The 23584-nt window shown below is 49.2% G+C and overlaps 8 protein-coding genes across 8 annotated transcripts; all 8 read left to right on the top strand.

Moving 5' to 3' along the window:
* Positions 1-547: 547 nt before the first annotated feature.
* On the top strand, positions 548-1270 carry N7518_003916 (uncharacterized protein; the record flags this gene model as incomplete). The annotated part of the gene is made up of 1 exon (XM_057184843.1): positions 548-1270. The coding sequence occupies one exon, from the start codon at positions 548-550 to the stop codon at positions 1268-1270; it is 723 nt and encodes a 240-aa protein (XP_057041613.1).
* Positions 1271-1755: 485 nt separating this feature from the next.
* Positions 1756-1999, top strand: N7518_003915 (uncharacterized protein; the record flags this gene model as incomplete). The annotated part of the gene is made up of 2 exons (XM_057184842.1): positions 1756-1936; positions 1986-1999. 2 exons carry the CDS (start codon positions 1756-1758, stop codon positions 1997-1999), a joined length of 195 nt encoding a protein of 64 aa, XP_057041612.1.
* A 419-nt stretch (positions 2000-2418) lies between these two features.
* Positions 2419-3204, top strand: N7518_003914 (FMN-binding negative transcriptional regulator; the record flags this gene model as incomplete). The annotated part of the gene is made up of 1 exon (XM_057184841.1): positions 2419-3204. One exon carries the CDS (start codon positions 2419-2421, stop codon positions 3202-3204), a length of 786 nt encoding a protein of 261 aa, XP_057041611.1.
* A 1278-nt stretch (positions 3205-4482) lies between these two features.
* N7518_003913 (uncharacterized protein) lies at positions 4483-7213 on the top strand (the record flags this gene model as incomplete). The annotated part of the gene is made up of 2 exons (XM_057184840.1): positions 4483-4736; positions 4816-7213. 2 exons carry the CDS (start codon positions 4483-4485, stop codon positions 7211-7213), a joined length of 2652 nt encoding a protein of 883 aa, XP_057041610.1.
* A 2719-nt stretch (positions 7214-9932) lies between these two features.
* N7518_003912 (uncharacterized protein) lies at positions 9933-10972 on the top strand (the record flags this gene model as incomplete). Its single annotated transcript, XM_057184839.1, has 3 exons — positions 9933-10145; positions 10207-10542; positions 10661-10972. 3 exons carry the CDS (start codon positions 9933-9935, stop codon positions 10970-10972), a joined length of 861 nt encoding a protein of 286 aa, XP_057041609.1.
* A 1719-nt stretch (positions 10973-12691) lies between these two features.
* N7518_003911 (uncharacterized protein) lies at positions 12692-14631 on the top strand (the record flags this gene model as incomplete). The annotated part of the gene is made up of 2 exons (XM_057184838.1): positions 12692-12977; positions 13028-14631. The coding sequence occupies 2 exons, from the start codon at positions 12692-12694 to the stop codon at positions 14629-14631; spliced, it is 1890 nt and encodes a 629-aa protein (XP_057041608.1).
* Positions 14632-15506: 875 nt separating this feature from the next.
* On the top strand, positions 15507-17581 carry N7518_003910 (lysophospholipase family protein; the record flags this gene model as incomplete). The annotated part of the gene is made up of 3 exons (XM_057184837.1): positions 15507-15549; positions 15656-16325; positions 16381-17581. The coding sequence occupies 3 exons, from the start codon at positions 15507-15509 to the stop codon at positions 17579-17581; spliced, it is 1914 nt and encodes a 637-aa protein (XP_057041607.1).
* A 909-nt stretch (positions 17582-18490) lies between these two features.
* On the top strand, positions 18491-23448 carry N7518_003909 (uncharacterized protein; the record flags this gene model as incomplete). Its single annotated transcript, XM_057184836.1, has 2 exons — positions 18491-22827; positions 22884-23448. 2 exons carry the CDS (start codon positions 18491-18493, stop codon positions 23446-23448), a joined length of 4902 nt encoding a protein of 1633 aa, XP_057041606.1.
* Positions 23449-23584: the final 136 nt, after the last annotated feature.

Genomic DNA, 23584 nt, shown 5'->3' with positions numbered 1-23584 from the left:
AATTGTTTGTAATACGGGTTGGGTTGGAATCTCCAGATAAGTAGCTGCGCTAACATGTGCTGCCCGCCAACGCCCTTCAACATTTGGTTTGACATTTCTAGACATATCGGACGAGTATGTGTTGCTCTACCTAGGGGATCTCGCTAGATACCTATCTCATACTCCTAAGGAAGCTGTTTGTTGACTGTATTTTTGACGTCACAAGACAGGACAGATAGACCGCTTCCTTTACCGCCTGCCTAGGACGGTATATATAGTTATGCAATCCTGCCTCAGAGATCAGGCCATTGATCTCAACAGGGGCTTGTTCAATATCCTTGAGAATCTCTACCGTCTTTAGTTCTGCTTAACACTTTCCTAAATATTAACTTGTATGACTCATATACTCAGGTTTGTGAGAAGTCTTGCTTGACTGTTCTGCTGGCAAAATACCGACCCGAAGTCCAGGCCGTAATGCCAAGGCGACATCGGGAACCTCGACTCAAAGCTCCGCAAAAAGCTGCAACGCCTTATACCAACACTTCCGATCCACAGCCCATCATTCTCAATGGGTTCCGCTGCTTCAAAGCCCGCCAAATCAGCGGCTGGCGCAGCCTCACGGCGCCAATACCCCAAGCAGCCGGCTCCCCCGCCAAGAGGACCGCGCAAAGCTCCAAAAGAAACCAAAGCAGCGTCTGCACCTACGCCTTCTTCCGCGCCCAAGCCCAACGCTGGTCCCTTGCCTCCTCAAACACCTGCACCTTCCTCTCAGGGCCCAAAATACCACTCAAAGGAGAAAGCATCCGACGTGAAGTCTGATGGTACGTACACTCGCCAGCGATCTCTTCAAGTCTTCTACATGCAACAGATGCAAGGCCAGCAAGGAAAACAAACTAATGACCATTTAGCCATCGACATGGACGGCCGAGATCCCCACTTCGCTGCCTCCCTCCGGTCCATAGGCCCCGTCGATCCATCACCTACGTACTCAAACTCAAGCACTTTCAACCGAGGCTCAATGCAAACTGTCTTTCCACAAGCTTCCAACCCGGCACTACTGGTTGTCACTGCTCGACAACGTCTCACAGAGGCCGCGGATAAAGAAGCCGAACACTTCGGTCATGCGGGTCACCCGGGGAGATCGTTCCTGGATGCCGTGACTATTCAACAGGTGTTGACGATGCGGGATAAGCAGGGCAAGCGCCGTGGAGATATTGAACGGTTCCTTGGGTTGAAGAAGGGGGTCTTGGATCGGTTAGGGAAGGATGGGGTTGTCTCGCGTATTACATGATATTCGTCCACTACCCAGGTGAGCTCTTTGTTTTAGCGATTTTGGCTCCAAAATTCGGTCGGTGTCTTTGGTGCATTGGAATTATTCGTTGGCGTCATTCTTCCTGCATACTTTGTATATCACTCATCCCTACTCATGATAATATTAAATTCTTTAGTCAAACTTGTCATGGATTTCTTCTTCAGGGCTTTCAATTTTCAGCTCAAAAGACGGAGAGTTCGATAATTACAAAATGTTTGATGGACCCTCAGGACTAATGAGAAAGGGGGCTTCCACAACTGTCAGGATGATCTTCAGAGTGTTTGACCGATTATAATTGACTCCAAATCAACCAGTTACCGAAAACTGCTACATTGGACGCCAGTTTAAGGGAAGAATGGAATGCCAGGGTAACCATTGATTGAAATTCGAACTTGGCCACAGGTTCAAAGTACGGTAAGGTTAGGCCATAACCACTTGTCATTGGCCAGGTCAACCTTCTTAAGATGAGACTCTTCAAACTTCGACGGGAGGATGATCTCCTAGGGAAGGAGGCATTGCTGTTAGTCCGTTTTGGGAATGGAGTTGGCCATCAGCCGCTGTTGCCAATCGAAATCGCGCGAGTCTTCGCAATGCTATATATTCTAAAGAAGAGTGTGACTGCCAGCCAGCGTCCACTGCCAGGCGGTGCATACTAACAAGTTCGAACAAGTTCAAATTGGCTAACATATCGCAGGACGGGCTGTATAAAATCGTGAGAATACGCTGATCTCAGGCCCAGATTGCGGGGTCGCTTTGGCTCTGGATAGAGCTCTTGGCACTACCGATCTTGACGTCTGCACTTCGACAACCCCGAGTCACCAAGCTGACAAAACACAGAAAACTAACTAACTAGAACCTGAAGTTGTTGATTTCCAAGCTTTATCGTAGAAAAGTGGACCTCGGGTCGATACTTCGGCGCCGACTACCAATCATACAACAGAGAGACAAAATGACAGCCCTAGATTAAGTGGGATGCGATCTAAATCGCGCTCTATGCTATGACAGATAGTGATGAACTCCCCATACTTATAAGAGTGTTCCTTTCTCTTTATACGTACTTTCAAATCGATTGAACAGATTTGCCTCTCAGTCCTCTCAGTCCTCTCCTCTTGAAAGTTCCGGCTACAATGTATCTTCGCGCCGTCCACGCCGAGGGACAACTCGCCGTCCTCCAGCAATTCATCCGTGATAACCCACTCGGCATCCTAACAACGGCCATCAAATCCCCGATCTACTCGTTCATCCAATCAAGCCATGTCCCCTTCGTCCTCGATGTACCTCCCTCGGCCGAGGGCGATGACACAGCCCCGACCGGCATCCTGCGCGGCCACATGGCCAAACAGAACCCACAAGCAAAAGCCTTGATGGAAGCCCTCGCTGAGCAAAACGCAGCAGGGAATAACAAACTCGAGCTCACGGACGAGGTGCTGATTCTATTCAACGGCCCACACCACCACTACGTGACGCCCAAGTTCTACACAGCAACCAAACCGGCCTCTGGTAAGGTCGTCCCGACGTGGAACTACTCCGCCGTGCAGGCGTATGGCAAGATTATCGTGTACTGCAATTCCAAGGCAGACGAAACGGGCGCGTTTTTGCAGAAACAGATCCAGGATCTGTCGCGGCAGTCTGAAGAGGGCATTATGGGGTATACTGGGGGTGATAAGAAGACCGCATGGAATGTATCCGATGCGCCGGTCAATTATGTGGAGCTTTTGAAGAAGAATATTATTGGCATTGAGATTCGTGTCGAGCGACTGCAGGGAAAGTTTAAGATGAGTCAGGAGATGGGCGAAGGGGATCGGGAGGGGGTTGTGCAAGGGTTTGAAGAGTTGGGGTCGGACGTTGGGAGGGGTATTGCTGATTGTGTTAGGGAGCGTGCTGCCTTGAAGGATCAGCAGAAGTTGGTATAATTGACTTAGGAAGAGATTATGTACTGTGGTTGCCGTTGCACGTGATGATCATGAGGAATGAGAAATATGCATAAATGATATAGAACCTTTCACGGAAATGTGTTCAATTCAAATCTCAGCTTTCAAGAATATGTACTTTGTAGACTAGCACGGTTTTGGTTCTTTAGGGTAAATATGTTTCACTTTTAGCTTTTAAATGTCTCTACCCACCAGGTCTTACTGGCTTTGCGTTATATTTACTTTGTAAGGTCGTGGGACCAGGTGTCGACACTAGAGTCAATACGATGTATGGAGTATGTACATATGTTGTACTTGGCTTCAGCAAGCCGAATGAGAAGATCACACATGTCAAGATCAACATCCGAGTCGTCATATTAAATATACAGGTCGTCCGCTGTAAGGCCGACCGCCAAGCATATTTAGACAAAGGTCCGTGCACAGTCTCCAACCATACCCCTGGATCATGGCCAAATACGTACACATCTCCGTACATATAAATACATATAAATGTACAGAGTAGATGTATTGCCGAGACAAAGTTCGATTGTTCTATCCGCGTACTATCCACAATTAGATCTCAGAGACACGGGATGATCATTTATAATAATAATCTAAAAGGGGGCAATGTAGGTGGGGGGAAACGGGAAATCGGCGCAAATCTTGAGTTTTTCCCCGGATTTTATGCACAAGTGCCCAGGCAGACAGCCTTGAATGTTCCCCCTTTTCGCAGAACCTTGGGAAGTAACGTCCGAACCTTGGAACCGGCCAAGATTGGCATGACCTCGGGCTGTAGTGATCCATGGTTCGATGAAATTGGTATTTTACTGTACTGTACTGTATCATTTATTTTCGGTCTCACGAAAGCGAATCATTTAGGAATAGTGCGATGCAGGGTCCTCTCGGGTCTCCACTTGGGCAACTTAGGGACAATATGAGAGGTTGACCGGATGGGAAGAGTGGTTTCGGCGACGTAATGAAAAAAACACAGAATAAAAATAAAAAGAAGAGAAACCAAGCATTTGGAGTAAATTTGGAGCCGCTTAGTCTAGTCGCGTGCACAATTTCCCATCGCCTAATTGGCCTTATTCTGTTATTTCGTGATATCTAAGAATAACCCTTGGACCCTTTCCTTCCCTTTCCTCCCGGGACCACTCCTCTCTCTGTTCTCTCTTTCTTGCTGCCTAGTCTCTCGTTTGCCGTTTCGACATTCTTCGACTCTTCTTCTCCCCCTACGTTGCCAACTGCGCGATTCCACTGTACAAATGAAATGATTCCAACATGTCCATCTTCGCCCTCTTACCACCGTTGTCGCCCTTCCTTTTCTCCACACTCGTTGTGAGCGGTCTCGCCTCCAAGGCTTTACATATTGCGCTACATATTCGCTCCTTACCGTTCCTCTACTTCGTCCTCTATTCGCCCACCCTCATTCTACCAGATGTGTTTGTTATTATATTCGTGCGGGTCCTGTTACGCTTCCATGCGCCAGATGGTCGATGGCAATGGCTCTCGACTGGGTTGGGAGGGGCACTATCGTATGTTTATCCCGAATACCGAATACCGAAATGGAGGACAGGGGAAAATTTGCGCAACACAGGCTAACACGAATAATAGCTTGATCACATGGGGTGCTTCCTCCATCCAGTTCGGATTCTTTATGCAGACCGGTGCCGAGGTCGCCTGGGCAGCTGGTGGTAGCTTCCTGAGCGATCCGGCGGCCATGAAAATTCTCCTCAGCGGTATCTCTACTGTATCCGCTGCGGCCACCGTCCTCGGACTCATTGCGTGGTTGCTTCATTCGCATTTGTACAACATCACCGGTCTTGGCTTGCAGGCAATCCGAGACCTGTCCATACGGGGATTCAAAGCGCGTTATACATTGATTTCCGCCCCTAGCAAATCCTGCATGACCTCGATAGACCTCCGGTCATTCCGTCGCATTATTCCCGCAGTCGCAATCTGTGTATCGCTTATTTTCTTGGAACTAACTCGACCCGCTATACCGTATGACCATCTATCCGGAGCTCTGCCCCTGACACTGCTCGATGCTTTCCAGAAAAAGACGGCAACGGTGGAGGGATGTCGCGAGCCTGCCATGCCATTCCCTCTCGCGGCTGATAATGGGGTCTCTCGTCCTCAGTTCCAACCGGACTCGACCTTTGTGGAACAATGGTCACGAGCCCCATGGCTCCCCGAGAACCCACCCCAAGGATTCAGCCGCTGGGATCTTAGCCCGAGCGAGCGCGCAGTGAAGGACAATCATTATTCTTTTGTTTGCACCGGTGATGAGGGCGCATTCTACGACCCCAAGAATGACCCGCTGATGGTCACAAATCTGGGCGGTGAAATTTATGAGCCCCTGCAAAAGGCCTTCAAAGAGCACTCAGTTGAGGTCAACCATATAGTGCTGTTAACGCTCGAAAGTGGCCGCAAGGAGCTGTTCCCCACACAACAGGGCACACCCTTGTTCGATGGTCTTCTGGCGTCTCATAAGAAGCAGAAAGTCAACGAGGCAATCGATCGTCTAGTCAACATGACCCTAGTCGCTCAACAGTTGACTGGCGAGTACGCAACCGATAGCAAGGGAAACAAGGTCGACATGAGCCATTCTCCGTGGAAGACCCCGCCACAAGAAGGTATGGGTGGACTTAATGTGCGTGGTGCCGTGACGGGTAGCTCCTTGACCTTCAAGAGTGTTTTGGGAAGTCATTGTGGTGTGAACCCTTTGCCAGTGGACCTTCTAGAGGAGTCTCTGCTCGAAATTTATCAGCCGTGCTTGCCACAGATTTTCGATCTGTTCAATCAAGGCAAGTCGCAACCCGAGAAGCGCTTGCAGAACTCTTCTTCTGAAACCAAATCCGCGGCTCTCAAAAACCCCTGGAAGTCTGTATTCATGCAGTCAATCACCGATGACTATGACCGTCAGGACATCCTGAACAACAACATGGGCTTCAAGCACAAGGTCGTTAAGAGCAATCTGCTTTCTCCTCACTCGAAACACAAAGCTCAGGGCAAAGAGATTAACTACTTCGGATTTGCGGAGACTGAGCTCCGACCCTACGTGTTAGACCTCTTCGAGGAGGCCGCAAACAACAAGACCCGCATGTTCCTTTCACACGTCACCAGCACAACCCACCACCCCTGGAGTACACCAGACGACTTCGAGAAAGAACCATACATGAGCGACCAGGGAAGCATCAACCATGACCTGATGAACAACTATCTGAATTCCGCCCGGTTCGTCGACTTATGGCTCGGCGATATAATGACTATGCTTGACCAAACTGGCATTGCCAACGAGACTCTAGTCGTCGTCGTCGGAGACCATGGCCAAGCCTTCGGCGAAGATAATAAGGACATGACCGGCACGTATGAGAATGGCCACATTAGCAACTTCCGCGTACCCTTGGTTTTCCACCACCCGCACATGCCTCGAGTGGATATCACCGCCAACGCAACCGCCCTTTCCATTGTCCCTACCATCCTGGATCTTCTCGTCCAGTCCAATTCCCTGGACGAGCGCGACTCCGACATCGCCTCTGCTCTCCTCCCAGAGTATCAAGGCCAGTCCCTCATCCGTCCTTTCCTCTCTTCCATAGAGGAACCACCCAACCGCCGTGACCATCACCATCCTCCACCACATGAGCACCCAGAACACGAGCGAGTAGACACCCAGGTCGAAGCCCGTTCCCACCCAGAGAGCCCAGCCAAGCGCTCCGTTTGGAACATGGGCCTGATCAACGCTGGTGGCTCTATGCTGTCCATCATGGCAGCCGATGTTCCCTACCGTCTAATCCTTCCCTTGAAGGATGGCTTCGAGTACACATTCACTCACCTCAGCGAAGACCCCGGTGAGAACCACCCCTCTAAGGCGTGGACTCTCGCGGCCCTCATCAAAGAGGTTAAGCCTAAGTTTGGCCAAGAGTCCGCTGATTGGCTCAATGATGCTGAGCAGGTTGGCAAGTGGTGGGTGAGCGAACAAAAACGTATTTGGGGTTACCGTGAAGCCTAGCTCCCCGAAAACACCAAAAGCAAATCAAAAAGCAAAAATCAACCGGATTTTGTTGATTGTTATGGTCCATTCGCATTGCATTTCTTCCCTTTTTCTTCTGGTTTCCCGTCCCTTTTGCATCTCATGATATCTCCCACATTTGTCTTGGAACCGGCGTTCACATGGAGTTGTTTTCTCACGTATGAATGCGTGTATGCTTGAGCTCCCTCATTTTCTTGAAGATATTTCTCCTACTATGGCTAGACAGCCCTTTATTTCATTCTTCTCATGTGAATCTGCATAGGATGGGATTACACTTTCATGTTTTCCATCTTCTTTTGTATCCCTTGATGTTACTCAAAACTGGATTGTACTTGTATGGAAGCCGAAAGAGAACAAAAAAATGCACATAGCACCGAAGGATCCTTCGGTATTTTGGGGTGACATCTGCATTTTGTTAAGATTGACCAGGTATTTCCCCTGATATGTATAATCCAGTCCATTCGACTTCATTTTAGCTTCCCTGGAACGGTGTTGTAACTTTGGGAATATAAGACTAGGTCGGTTATTGGTACGACTAGATCTGATGTCCTAATTTGCTTTCCCCACTTGATTATGATCATCGCGATCTACCCTTGCACGGGATGCAGATGCTTATCCTTAACCTGAACTTAACCTACGGATCGACAGGCCCCGCTTGATCCACTGAGTTTCTCTCGGTTACAATGTTCGCATGGCATTGTACGGGGGAGCCTTGGCGGTATTTGGCTTCATTGATCCTGGAATGCTAAGGTTAAGCTTTATTTTCAATTTAGTCTTTCCAAGGTTCAAATGTTGTTAATCTGACTGTGTACCATACATCTCAGTACCTAAATCCCATCCCCTCATGTATACATGATCATGGGCTCAACAAGTGATATAGAATTTTTAATGAGAAACCCCTATATACTGATTCCGAAAGACGGCTGTCTAGAGCAAGAATATAAAAATGAACGAAGAGGGGAAAAGAGAAATGCAGTGAGTGCAACATAATGCTACACAGATCATTTTACAATACTACGTCCATAGGGAGTAGATAGGTACAAAATACCTTGGCCATGTCAAGGCTCATTCATAGTCGCGCAAGACAAAATAATAGGGTCCGGCGGCAACGGAGGAATCCCGAACTGATGAGATATTTTCCCCTTCTCAGCTAACCACTTTTTCACCGACAACATTGATTGACCCGTGCATATCCCACGCACACTTCATGTGGGATGCGAGACCTCCGAGCCACTCGGGGCGGGCCCGGGAAGTGCACGACAGGGGGGAAGAAGACCTAGACCAGATTCCGACAAACAAACGGCCCCTGGATCCGTACAAACAAGCCATAATCGGACACGCGGCCGAACCTTGGAAGTATGCAGAGTGCACACCGATATGGTAGAGGCTAAATCTAGGAATTTTTCTAGTAGTATAGATAGTATCACGAGAGCAGAAGAAAAAGTGGAAACCTCGGAATCTCCCTATTGAGTAAGGAGCTGGGAATGAAGATTCTGATGATCACAAGGTGTGCTGTCCTTGGCTTGTATTAGTGCAGGTTTATGGCAAGATAAGCTATGGTCTGAGTAGCAGCACAAAGTCTGGACTCGGACTTCAATGTTCGAGTCCTAATTTTGTTGTAGTTCTGTACTTCCTCGAGAATCCGGAAATAGCTACTCGGTTTGGACAACATTTTACTTTGCTTTTCACTGATGATTAATGTATCCTAGTATAAATCCGAGATCTTATATTTCGAATTTTTACATTTTAGAAAAAATATATTTGGACGTTAATATAGGAATTGACCAATGAATTTCTCTTCGTCCGGGCCGTCACCTTGGAGCCGGGGCGATCGGACAGGAACCGATATCACAGGCCAGAAGTACTAATTTGATTGGCAGGGACTCTCGTTGATCTGCAAAGAACCACCTGACTCCGGATAGTACATACTTGGAGTCGTGGAAGATTTCTAGAAGACCCGGCTAGAGGCTCGGCAATTTGTGTACGATGTACTCCGTACGTGTAGCTCTGTCAAGGGGTAGGTCATCTGGATTGATTTCTCTTCCAAAAACATAAAGAAAAAGAATGTTGAGAGTCAAAAAGGAGAGTGGCGTTGGGGTTCCCCGGGTTCCCCAGACGGGTTTCCTAAACGAGAAATCCGGCCTTAGGTTCCGAACTGCCACACTATCGTCGAGAAACCAACTATCGTGAGTTTTAGCATGCCTGGTGACTGGTTTCCCGGCCTGTTAGATGAGCTATTTCTGAATTTAACGTATTTATCCCCTCGATAATACTGGAACGTAAGTATGATGCAGAACACAAGAGAGTCAAATTTTCCAAGTACTATGTACTACATATGTTGTAGATAATTATTGTATGTCTTAATCCTATTTGTAGGCTGTGCATGCCTCCCCACAGCCGTTTAGCCTGCATTCCAGTAAGTCTGAACTCAATCCGCTCTGCAGTACCCTTGGTCCAAATCTGGATTTCCTTTTTGGGATATCCTTTAGTTTCTTTCTGTTCACGAGACACCTCGAGTCGCTTTAGTCCGGTTTTTCCTGGCCTTTCCGGTCAAAAAGATATGTATTTAAACGGAGTCGATTCTGTCCACTGGAACATCTTCATTATTCTTCATCTGCACACGAAACAATCAGTCTAATAATTTTTGACGCCTTCGTTAATATACTTTCTAACTACCCTCACCTAATATCTCATCGCAATGTCTGTCTCAATCGAAACCACTACAGTTCCCACTGCACCTATTACCGCCCAGCCCGTCCTGCTGGGCCAGAAATCCAGAATGCCCGAGTTCAGTCTCGCTGGGAAGGTGGTGTTGGTCTCAGGTGCTGCCCGTGGTCTAGGATTGACCCAGACAGAGGCACTCCTGGAAGCCGGAGCGAAGGTATACGCACTCGACCGTCTGGGGGAGCCGGTAAGTATCTACGTCCCTCGCTTCTATGGCAGCACTAAACTAACAACCACTCAATCAACAGGCCCCAGAGTTTGAGCAGATCCAACAGCGCGCAGAGGAGCTTGGCACCGAGTTGCACTACCGTCGTATCGACGTGCGTGACACAGAACTTCTCAACAGTGTCATCGAGACCATCGCCAATGAAGAGGGCCGTATGGATGGTCTCATTGCAGCAGCGGGCATTCAGCAGGAGACCCCAGCGCTCGAATACTCAGCCAAGGACAGCAACACCATGTTCGAGGTCAATGTCACGGGGGTATTCATGACCGCCCAGGCTGTGGCTAAGCAAATGATTCGCTTTGGAAACGGAGGTAGTATCGCTATGATCGCCTCTATGAGCGGCACTATTGCCAATCGCGTACGTTCCCACTCCCCTCTCAGACTTTCTTTCTTTCTCTCTATGGAACATTTCCCCGCTTCATGTCACATTCCGTTCTTCTGGCTGGCCTCGATGATCTAACATATTTTCCCTACAGGGTCTTATTTGCCCCGCATATAACGCTAGCAAGGCTGCTGTCCTTCAACTCGCCCGCAACCTCGCTGCCGAATGGGGCACCTACAACATCCGCGTGAACACCATCTCCCCTGGCTACATTGTCACCGCTATGGTTGAGAAGCTCTTTCTCGAGTTTCCCGAACGTCGCGACCAGTGGCCCAAGGAGAACATGCTTGCCCGTCTTTCCCGACCGGAAGAGTACCGTGGTGCCGCTGTCTTCTTAATTAGCGATGCTAGCAGCTTCATGACTGGAAGTGACCTGCGAATGGATGGTGGCCACGCCGCATGGTAGATTTTATGGCTGAGATTCAATTTTGCCTTTTCAATCACTGCGCGTGACTATTTTCTTTTTGTCTCATTGCATGGCGTCCTGCGTCTTTTTCTTTCGGGTCATTGGCGGAAATAGCGCGCATGGGCTTTCATTGGTAATTTGGCTTTGATCATTGCCTTTTCTTGGATAGCCTTAATCCGCTTTGGAGATTTGAATCCTATGATGGCTTTAGACACAAGTCGATCGCCCGAATAATAACAGTTATAATTGTTTTAACAGTTCATCCTCGTTCTAAGGTTTAGCTGCATGTCAATCTTTACCCACTTGAGTTAGATCAACATTCGCATCTCATTGTTGTACAATGACATATATACACTGTCATGCGTAGCCTTGTATTTACGTACAACCGCCACTAAGAACTCGAACCCTGATACTTTCCCACAAATAACCGCGTCCAGCCATCCAGTCGGAATGTACCACATACCCAAACCACCAGAGATCACCAGACCTCCCAACAAGGCTGATCAACGAACTTGAGGGTTAAGCTAAAAGAGATCAAATGTTGGGGATACACATATTGAAAAAGAATGTCTTTGCTAAATCTGGTAACCTGCAGACACAAATTATTGCGTGATAGGTACGTGGCCTCGTAATCGTCATTCTGATGTCTTTTCTTTTTAGCCGCCAAGAACAAGTTCGGGACTGACACCGAACCTGGGGAAGATGCGGAGAACTGGGTTCAATCAGACGTCGAGCCGGGTGCTTGACTATGTGTTGGCTTACTGGTGGAATACCTTGCTTACCCTTAGCCTATTATGTACTTACAACAAGCAATCACTTACGATAGTCTTCTAGGGGCATGGCAGAATACGGATAGGTTGCTGGAAGTTTATGCTTTGGGTTTGTCTAATGATGACATCCCAGCCTAGATAGGTAAGCAGTCTCGAACGTGATTGCTTGTCCAATTACTCGAATAGCGGAAGAAATGGCTTTATGGATGAATAATGTGTAGGCTTATACTATTCAACCCGCATCAAGACTACACAAGACTACACACTGTAGGTCAAGGCAGGCCTGAGTATATGAGGATGAGGACACTCTGTGACGTAAGGCAATAGCACATCTTGGATTAGCATTCAAGGTCTGTTCTTCGGAGTTTCTTTGCTGAAATATAAGATATCTTATTAGTCCTGTTGCTATCTGCAGGCTCCTCTACCTGCAAAGAACTTGATCATGATACTTTGTGACTATATCGGGGTTAATTTGACCTCAAAAGAATCCTTTGTTGAATAGAATGTTTGCGCCATTGTAACCTCACAAGGTAATAGCGTCTATATGTTATGTTTCTAACTATAGAGAAGGAACGAAAACTCTAACATCATAGCACAGGTTACATAGTTTGGCATATGCATGCTGCATCTATCAGTCTTCAATTGCTGCTTTGATATATTGATTCACTTGATGTTGAGTCGTATAGCCCCAGCCTAGGTCCTGTCTTGGCAGGGTAAGAAAGGACATGACTGCTGTTGAAGTTATGGCTTTACTACGGGGAACCTACGCGAGAGAATCGAGTTCAGTCCCAACACGTGAATCTCACCTCGCTTGTTTACTTTGTTTACTTCTTCTCTCTTTTCATTCCCCTCCTTTTTCTTCCCCCTCTCATCCACTCACATCCTCCCATCTCTCCTATTGTTCATCCTGCATACCTTACACTAGCCTCGAATCTCTATTCTATCCAAGATGGCAGCTCAGGCCACAGACCTGGACTCGAGCTCGCTCGTTATCCGTGATGTCGAGCCTGCCAATACCACTTTGCAAAGTAACCCAGTTTGCACTGAGGTCGCTCAGAAGAGTATCATCCCCGAGTCGTACAATCTTGGCGTGGGTGACGAGGACCCAACCAGAGATGAACTTCATGGCCCCAACGCCTTGCATCGCGTCTCAGCTCCGATTCCCTGGGTTGTCTACACCATCGGATTTGTTGAGCTGTGCGAGCGTTTTTCCTACTACGGAACTCATGTTCTCTGTAAGACAGCCACGTCCCCATAAAGATACTATTCTAACATTGAAACACAGACTCTAACTTCGTGAACCATGCTCTCCCCCTTCCTGCCCCGAATGGCCCTCCCGGATCAAACCACGCAACCGGGGCTGGTGGCCCTAGCTCTCAGGATTTCTCTGGTGCTTTGGGTAACGGTGCTGAAACTGCCAGCGCTATCAACACCTTCAACACCCTCTGGTGCTACTGCCTTCCTCTAGTGGGTGCCTGGATCGCCGACGAGTCCTGGGGACGATACAAGACCATCTCCTGGTCTATTGTGGCCGCCATTTTAGGTCACATCATTTTGGTGATCTCTGCCATTCCACCGGTGATTATGAATACTGATGCTTCCTTCGCTGTGTTCATTCTAGGTGTGATAATTATGGGCTTGGGTACTGGTGGCTTCAAGCCCAACATATCCGCTCTGGTTGTCGAGCAGATACCTGCTGTCAATCTCAAGGTGCGTATACTGAAGTCTGGTGAGCGTGTTGTCGTCGACCCGACTATCACTCAGAGCCGTATCTATCACTACTTCTACCTGCTTATCAACATAGGCGCATTGGTCGGTCAGATCGGCATGGTCTATACGGAGAAGTATATCGGCTTCTGGTTGGCCTTCCTGCTTCCCACGCTCATGTTCCTGACTACTCCACCCATCATGTGGTGGGGTCGCAAGCTCTATCGCCAGTCTCCCCCGGCGGGCTCGGTAACTTACAAGGCCATCATGACAATCTTGTTTTGTATGCGCGACCGCTGGCACTTTAATCCATACATAATGTGGAAACGAACACACGATGGCACTTTCTGGGACACCGCGAAGCCCTCCAACATCGAACCCCAATCCCGACCCAGGTGGATGACCTTTGACGATGCATGGGTGGATGAAGTGCACCGTGGATTTGCAGCTTGCGCAGTTTTTTTCTATTTCCCATTCTACTGGCTAGCCTACAACCAACTGACGAACAATCTCAACGCACAGGCTAGCACGATGACCGTGAAAGGCGTCCCGAACGAGATTGTGAACAACCTTGACCCCTTGGCGCTGATCATCTTCGTCCCAATCTGCGACAAGTTCCTTTACCCCATCTTGCGTAAAATGGGCCTTCAATTCACGGCCATTAAGAAGATTGCCCTCGGTTTCTGGCTGGCGTCGCTCTCCATGATATGGGCTGCTGTCTTCCAGTCCTACATCTACCTGACTTCGCCTTGTGGCTTCGGAGCTAACACCTGCCCCAACGACGATGGAAGCGTCCACCCATGTCATATCTTTGTTTGGGCTCAGACTGGATCCTACGTCCTGGTTGCTGTATCGGAGATCTTTGCCGTCATCACCTCAATGGAGTATGCCTACTCCAAGGCACCTCGCAATATGCGTTCCCTCGTCCAAGCTATCAATATGTTCACTAACGCTGTCTCCGCAGCCATAGCTGAGACTTTGATACCGCTTTCCAGGGCCCCTCTGTTGGCCTGGAACTACGGCATCTTCGCCATCTTGACCTTTGTCGGTGAAGCCATCTTCATCGTCCAGTTCTGGGGCCTGGATAAAGAGGAGGACGAGTTGAACAACTTGCCCGAGGGTCATGTGCAGGCTAGCGAGAGCCCGGGCGACCATGCCGAGGTTGGCCCTAGTCGTGGGTGAATGCTGACTTTGCTTTTGCCTGGTTCGATTGAGATGATGACCTTCCAAAGTGAAGTGACGCTTCTGTCACATCTCAATCGATTCAGCTGGTAGTTAGCTTTTTTTCAAATTTGAGTTCATTCTGATAACTGCTTCTCTGTAATGTCATTTGGTAGTAAGGTCAAACTGAGCTCCTTTTCAAATAGTGCCGATCTCGATTCGTGACATCCATAGCCTCAGTTCCACGCCATAATAGCCTAGAGTATATAACCTTGGATCTGTACCTATGAGGCAGTAGATACGATCCGATTACAGTCCTTAAAAGGCAATACACGCGATCCAATTACGGCCTCTCGATTTGATCCACCTTGGACTTCCGCCAGATCCTTTTTAACTGTGGAGTGATTTGAGAGGCGTCCATTTTTAGGCATTCTTAGCCCTAGAGCCATTCATGAAACTTACTCCAATAAAAGCTACGGAAATGCGGATGCCTACTTGGCCACATCGATATTATCACATGACACTCTCGGCATCAGCCCCTTCCCAGCGCCATTTGGGCAGCCTTACCTCTATGGCGGCTGTAATCTGACCTGCGCCTCGAAAGAAAACTGATTTTTCATCCTATATTCAATAGTCTGTGAAGAAAGACGGAGTTTTCGGAATATTTGACATCACTCTACTCCACTCGGCAGCGATGATTCGTGATCCCTATGAACATATGGAGTACATCCAAGTGAACTGCCTGGGATATCGGGGGGCTTGGCTAAGCTTCCGGCAGGCCCGGCGCATAAGTATTCACCCTCGCTGCATAAGTATCCCCCCTTAGTACATGGGAATTCATCCTTCTCTACGATTCTTGCGCAGTTAGAGTTGATCACAATTGTGATCTAACCGCCATGAAGACTTTTGCTCTAATCTCAATTGCTCTGGGCTTGTCCAGTAAGTGCTGCCCCTCGCAGATTTTTTTTCCCGCCATTCTTGGCTTACTTACATGTACACGCGTCTACCAAATAATTTCTCCACTCTAATCACCATGTCCTCGTAGGTGCAATTGCTGTTCCCGGCGGGCTCAATGATGATAGCACATTCGCAGGTGTGCAACGAGCTCTTCCCAATGCGCCCGACGGGTATGTGCCGACGTCTGTCAACTGCCCGGCGAGCCGACCGACAGTTCGCAGCGCAGCGGACTTGTCCTCCAATGAGACATCATGGCTCAAGGTCCGCCGCAGTAAGACTCTGTCAGCGATGAAAGATTTCTTCGACCATGTGAAAGTCGGCGATTATGATGTCGGTGCCTACCTCGACAAACACTCTAGCAACTCGTCAAATCTGCCTAATATCGGCATCGCTGTTTCAGGCGGCGGATGGCGTGCGTTGATGAACGGTGCCGGTGCGATCAAGGCTTTTGACAGCCGGACGTCCAATGCGACGACTACTGGGCATTTAGGTGGTCTGCTGCAGTCTGCTACCTACATCGCTGGTCTGAGTGGAGGCAGCTGGTTGTTGGGTTCGATCTATATCAATAACTTCACTACGATCGACAAGCTGCAGACGCATGAGGATGGTTCCATCTGGCAGTTTGGAAACTCGATCCTCGAAGGTCCTGATACTGGTGGTATCCAGCTTTTGGATTCTGCCAGTTACTACAAGGAACTGGGCGAGGCTGTCGAGGGGAAGAAGAAGGCTGGATTCGATACTTCTATTACCGATATCTGGTATGTTATTCCTATTTATCGGGATGCATGTGCGTATTTGCTAAATTGGTTACAGGGGCCGCGCACTCTCCTATCAAATGTTCAATGCTAGCAATGGTGGACTCAGCTATACCTGGTCTTCCATTGCCGACACCTCCGAGTTCAAGGATGGAGACTACCCCATGCCGTTCGTTGTTGCAGATGGCCGTAATCCCGGTGAACTGCTCGTTGGCAGTAACTCGACCGTCTATGAGTTCAACCCGTGGGAATTTGGCACTTTTGACCCTACAATCTTTGGTTTCATTCCCCTCGAGTACCTAGGCTCTAAGTTTGAGGGTGGCTCGCTTCCGAGCAACGAGAGCTGCATCCGTGGTTTCGACAGTGCTGGTTTTGTGATTGGAAGCTCCTCCACACTCTTCAACCAGTTCCTTCTCCAGATCAACACCACTTCGCTCCCCAGCCTGGTGAAGGACGTTTTCACCTCAGTCTTGTTCGGGGTAGACAAAGCGCAGAATGATATCGCTTCATACGATCCCAACCCCTTCTATAAATACAACCCGGACTCGTCGCCGTACGCCGCGCAAAAAATTCTGGATGTCGTCGATGGCGGCGAAGATGGACAGAACGTCCCTTTGCATCCTCTTATCCAGCCCGAGCGCCATGTCGATGTCATCTTTGCCGTTGACTCTTCAGCCGACACTGACTACTACTGGCCAAACGGCACTTCCCTGGTTGCAACCTACGAGCGCAGCCTGAACAGCAGCGGTATCGGCAACGGCACCGCCTTCCCTGCTGTTCCAGACCAGAACACCTTCGTCAACCTGGGCCTCAGCACCCGCCCGTCCTTCTTTGGCTGTAATAGTTCCAACCAGACCGGACCCTCGCCTCTTGTCGTGTACATCCCCAATGCCCCTTACTCCTACCAGTCCAACATCTCAACCTTCCAACTAAGCACCGACAACACTGAGCGTGACAATATCATTCTCAATGGCTACGAGGTTGCCACTATGGCCAACAGCACCCTCGATGGAAACTGGACATCTTGTGTTGGCTGTGCTATCCTCAGCCGCTCATTCGAGCGCACGGGTACCACTCTCCCTGATATTTGCAACCAGTGTTTCGACCGGTACTGCTGGAACGGTACTGTGAACTCCACCACACCGGACAATTATAATCCAACATATTACCTCACTGCTTCTAGCACGGGTACGGTGAATTTGCCCACCATGCTGTCCGCGGTTGTCGTATCCGCCCTGGCAATGCTCACCCTTGTGTAACAGAACATCATTTCTTCCTTCTTCCCACTGCCATGTTTCGAATGCGAATAGCTTCGACATAGATTTTCGCCATTTGACACACTTCTTTTTTTTAAGCATGGTGGATGTGCCATCGAGCCGTTCTTCGTGTCATTTTCATCTTCCTGGTATTTGCCTAGACTTCTACGAATCCCGTGGGATCCAATTCAATAGCAATGCATATATTCCCATATAATCAACATTTTTACACTTCCGTATAGCATTATTTCTTCTCTCCATTCGCAAATAAACCTAGCCTTACTCCTCTTGGATTCGAACTTGGGCTTACTGATAGTTCCTACCTAGTTCGGATCATTAATTAATGGAGACTTGTACACATTTGCACATGGTTACAGCTCTGCTATGAGGTGCAACACAGGTGCAACACAGTGCTTTAGACCAGCATAAGGCCAATAAACGCGCATTGAGAGGAATAGTAGGAGATCCTTTCTGAACTACACTAGTTATACAGGTATCTAATAGAAATATATATCTGATGACATACAATTTATGGCGGATTGAACTTCTTGATTATTTTATATGATGATCAGAGCAACTTTTACCCTGCTACTTTTTGATAATTTTTGTTCATAATTCAATCTGTCCTTGAATCAATCTGTAAAATCCTTGTCGACAAGCATGTTTTCTTTGCAGATCATATCACGTGCCAATGTTGCTATGGGAAACGCCACAACAAGCAACCCACGATCAGCCGCCACCTCCACAGTGGGTTATTTGCTTTGCCTTGCTTTCTCATGCACCTAATTCGACAAGTCCCGGTAATCTGCGACCTTGCGACATCGGGCCGATATCATATTTGACCGCCCAAACCCGCCATGAGCGTCGCGTGCCAATACTAACTGCGACCACCAACGACAACGCGTTATCAACATGGCGCGCGCTGCAATAATCCCACGATCCCCTGCAAAACGCGCGGTACGAACTTCAACCAAATCGACAGCTGCTGCCGATGCAAAGAAGAAAGCACCCCGAAGAGCAATTCCAGCACCACGGACTGCGCCCCCGACCGATGATGAGTCCGATGACGAGCTGGGGCTTATCACAAGTAAACCCGCAAGACCCAGTGGACGTCCTCCTGGCCGACCAGCTACCAAACCAAAAGCGACTGGAACTGTGACTGCGCGAGGAAGGAAGGCTTCCTCGGAGTCACTCACCGACCAGTCAAAACCCCAGAACAACACCCGCAGAGATGAGATAGGAGAAACCGAGGCACCAAAAAAGCGCGTGGGAAGACCGAGAAAGAATCCGTTGCCCGAAGAAGCTGCTACGACTAAGGCTGAGGCAGCACCGAAAACAAGGGGACGACCAAGAGCGGGAACAATAGTGAAGACCTCTCAGGCCCGTGAAACTACGGCCACGAGCAGACGGACACGTGCGGCAGTTGATACAGCGAATGAGACGAAATCGAACCAAATTAGGATTGCGACCAACTCGACAACTATACGCTCAAATCTTCTACGTGGGCCCGCCAAGAAGAAGACAGTGAAATTCCAGGATGTCTCGGGCTCCGAAGCAGAGGAATCTGCGCCCGAGGTTTCTGCTGTCGGCCGTCGACGGGTAGCGACCAAGAGTGCGGGCGTTGGCAAGACCGGCCTTGGAGCCACCCCTGTTCGCAAGCCTGTGGCAACCGGCACTCGCGGAAGGAAACCAGCCGCAGCGAAGAAGGATACGGCCCAACCATTATCTCCCAAAAAGGCCAAGCAGGTAGCCAAGTCTCTATCAGCCTACGCAAGCTCCGACGGAGAAGAAGATGAATTGAACACCATTAAGGACGATACCAAGGGCTTGGTCAGACTTGTTGTTCACTCGCCTGTTAAGCATGGTTTAGAGACTACTGGACTGAGCTCTCCTGTACGGAGGATCAATTTTACACCCAAGAAGGCGTCCAGCTTCATGGACGAGAATGGCGAACCGAAACTACCAACCCCAAAACACGGATCAGACGGCATCGGTCTTAGCTCCCCAGTCAGGAAAATCAACTTTGCGCCGAACCGCAGCCAGAACGCAGTCGCAGATAATGGTCACCTCGCTCTTCCATCTGGAAATTCGGTTGTTTTCAGTGATTCTATGATCATGTCTAGCCCCGCAAGACGACCAGCGCCATCATCTCCCTTCCAATTCTCCATGAAAGACACCCCGAATCGTGGAGGTTCCCTCTTCCGGGACAGTGTGAATCCAATTGCCGCACCCGATTTTACACCCGGACGTGTTTCTCCACTGAAGATGTCACCTAAGAAGGGTTTGGGTGCTAATTTCTCGCAATCGGCTTTCAAGGCTTCTACACCAGTAGCCCTTGCTCGAACTCCCTTGTTTCAGAGCCCCGCAAAAAGAATACCTTCGCCATTCAAAAACTCGATATTTTCCACTCGTACATCCGTGGTCCCCTGTAAACCAATGGACAATGACGAAACCCCCTTTAAGACGGTTGAACGCCCACAATTCACCACCCCCAAATCCTCGCCACGGGAAAGCCAGCCAGACGAGGCAGCCTTTGAAAAGGACACTGAAATGGTCGAAGATGTGGCTCGAGACATCTTTGGAATTGAGCTATCTTCTGATGGAAAGGGATCATCGATTTCTCCCACCCAGAAAGATATTGCTGCCTCGGAAGTAGCTCCAGACTCATCCAATGATGGAAACACCGACCCTCTCCCTGCGGCGGTGGAGGCGGAGGCCGAGGGAGAGTCAGACCTGGAAGACAACGAAAGTGAATATCTTCAAGATAAGGCTCAGCCGGAGGATGAAGAGCCTGAAACAATTTGCTTCGACGCGATGGAAGAGGCCAATATGCCAACTGAGGACCACTATGATCAAAATCAGCAGGAAGATTCAGGTTCCGAAGTTAGCGAACAAGTTGAAGACCACACTCAGTTTGACCGCGAGGAAGCCGATACAATCTGCTTTGACGCCATGGAAGAGGCCCAATTGGCAGCGCATGATATCCATGACCAACAAGTTCAGGAAGCCTCGGATTTAGAAGAAGATGAAGATCTTCAAGATGAGAGCGACTTTGAATACGAGGAACTTGACACAGTTTGCTTTGACACCATGGAAGAGGCCAATATGCCAACCGAGGACCACTATGAACAAGAGCCTCAGGAAGACTCAGGGTCCGGAGCTAGTGAACAACCTGAAGACCAGGCCCAATTCCACCGCGAAGAAGCCGATACAATCTGCTTTGACGCCATGGAAGAGGCCCAACTGGCAGCGCGTGATATCCACGACCAACAACTCCAGGAAGCCTCAGACCTAGAGGAGGGTGAAGATGTCCATGACGAGAGCGAATTTGAATATGAGGAGCTTGACACAATTTGCTTTGACGCCATGGAAGAAGCCCACCGCGCGGAGAATGACCTATACGACGAAGAAGATCAGGTCGACTCAGTCATGGAAGACACGAATTATCCCGAAGAGCTGGCGGTATTGGAGAGGGAGATTGAGGAGGAAGAATCCCGAACTTTTGATACAGGATTCCGGCGCGAAGAATCGACCCCAAAACCTTTGCGAACTACGGAGATGCAAGAACTAATGGAAGAGGAGCCGAAGGAACTCGCTTCGCCCTCAAAATCACCATTGCATTTGACCAGTGGCGATGAAGTCCAGCGAACAGTTGACTTAGAACATCCCTCAGAAAGTGGACGTGACTGGCAAGAAGAGGCCATTCATCAACCCGAGGAAGATGAACAAGTAATGAGCGAGGAGAGCGAAGTGGAAGATACTGAGTCTATGCTAGCCGCGCCTGCGTTTTCTACAATATCGTCGAAGCCTGCCTCACCATATGAGAGCAGCCATGTTGAGGGTATTACAACACTTGAAAGGACGCAAGCGACCCCTTTGCCACAACCAAGTTTCGCGGTCGGCGAATCTACTCCATTGTCCGTAAATCGCCCAGACAACTCAGAGAATGACCATGGCTCCACCCTCGATGCCAAGAATGCCAATAACGTCATAATTGACACGCCCTTGCATGAAGAAAATAGCTGGACACTGAACACCCAGGTTGACAGTCCTGCGTTAATAGCACCCAGTCTCTTCAACACACCAAGCGTTGCAGGTCAGCATCAATCCCCTGCTGAGGCTAGCATAGGTTTTACACCACTGGCACAAAAATTTGGTCGCTGGGAACAAAATACCCCTTCCCAAGCTAGATCACTCCGACCGCGTCGCCGTGGAGTCTTTTCATTAGTAGGCTCCTTGGATCGCACCAACAAGGAAACTCCGACGAATTCTGGTACTGTTCCGTATCCTGATTTGTCAAAGAGCCCTTTGGCAAACCCGCCCTCTTTGTTTGCCGAATTACCATCTCAACCTCAAAGCGGTACTACTTGTATAAGCCCCGATTATGAACAGACTCCACGGCCATCTTCCATTTATGAGGACCATCAAATAAGAGATTCTCCAAGCACACGCACGGATATATTCGAGGATCCTGACTCGGGAAATGTTGAACTGGAGCATACTTGCGTCACTCAAGTCCCGCAAGATCAGGACCAAGACTTCCATCTACTCGATGACAAAGAGAACTGTGGTCCTCTGATTCTTCCTTCAACCCCAATGAAGGCTCACGTCCAGCCCGACGAATTACGCACCATTCATACTGTCTCAAAAGTGCCTTTGAAGGCTGAAGGTGACATATCCCCTCTCAAGCTGCGCCGCAAGAGAGGTCTGTCCCCCGCGAGCCCATCTCCCACTCGGTCTTCTCCGCGTGTTCGCAAGCCAATCTTCATGGCACTCAACGATAGTGTACCTATTCTGTCTCCTTCTCGGAAACCTCCACGGGTGAGCAGAAGTCCGACACCAAAGCGCCGTTCTATCACCAATAGACGCAGCAGTGTAAAAGCACCAGTGATGGCTCCGCTCAGTAATCCTGTCGCAACCGCCAGTCCTGCCAAGAAGCCACGTCGTAGTATCAGCACCGAACAGAAGGCTCTGCATGGGGCAGTCGTGCATGTGGATGTTCATACCACCGAGGGTGAGGATGCCTCTGGTATTTTTGTGGAACTTTTGCAGCAAATGGGTGCTCGGTGTGTGAAGTCCTGGTCTTGGAACCCTCGTTCTAGTCTCTCACCAAGTGATGGTGTAGAGCCCAAGGACTTGAGAGTTGGCATCACGCATGTTGTATACAAGGATGGTGGCCTGCGAACTCTCGAGAAAGTCAAGAAGGCAGCGGGTCTTGTCAAGTGTGTTGGAGTCGGCTGGGTCCTCGAGTAAGTTTATCTTTTGTACACTTTCTTTACATGGCTTTTCTAATTGTTATTTCTAGCTGTGAACGGGAAAACCAATGGCTTGATGAAACTCCGTACGCGGTTGACAGCTCTATCATCCCGCGCGGAGGCGCTAAGCGCCGCAAGAGTATGGAGCCTCGTGCACTAAGCAATGTGAACGGAACACTCGTGCGCATTTCTGAATCTCCCGCGCCATCTGCCGGCGGACGTCGCAGTGGTGTCAATCCCGGTGCCGTTGAGGGTTTCCGCAAGATCACACCTCCGACCCACCAACAGGAGATGCCGTCCACACCCCAACGACAATCTTCTTCTGATAAATACCAATTCCCTGCTACTCCGGGATACAACTTTGCCAACCTTGATGCCATTGGCATGTCGCCCGCTACACCAGGATTCCTTGGGAACCGCTCCAAGCTTATCCAGCAATCTTGCCCGCCAAAGCAGAGCAATCGAGGACTTTTCCCGAGTGCTAAGCCTGCGAGTACCTTGCTCGATGATGGACAAGATGAGGAATCTAGGAGACAGCGCCGCTTCCGCATAGAGGCTGCCAGGCGCAAGAGCCTTGTTTACAAGCCTGCCGTCGGTAGTCCTCTCGTTCCTTGATTTTATTCATTACATTATTCGCTTTTTTAGATCCATACCCAGTCACTGTAAATACGGGGGACTCTTTGTTTGGGCGTTTCTTGCATTTTGCCCCATGACGGCGAGCCGGATAGGTTGGACTGTTTTGTGAAGGACA

The sequence above is a fragment of the Penicillium psychrosexuale genome (genome assembly GCF_028828465.1).
Source record: "Penicillium psychrosexuale strain IBT 29551 chromosome Unknown utg000003l, whole genome shotgun sequence".
NCBI classification, from domain to species: Eukaryota; Fungi; Ascomycota; class Eurotiomycetes; order Eurotiales; family Aspergillaceae; genus Penicillium; species Penicillium psychrosexuale.
Note: the sequence above shows the minus strand (reverse complement) of the source record. Positions and strands in the feature narration are given on the sequence as shown.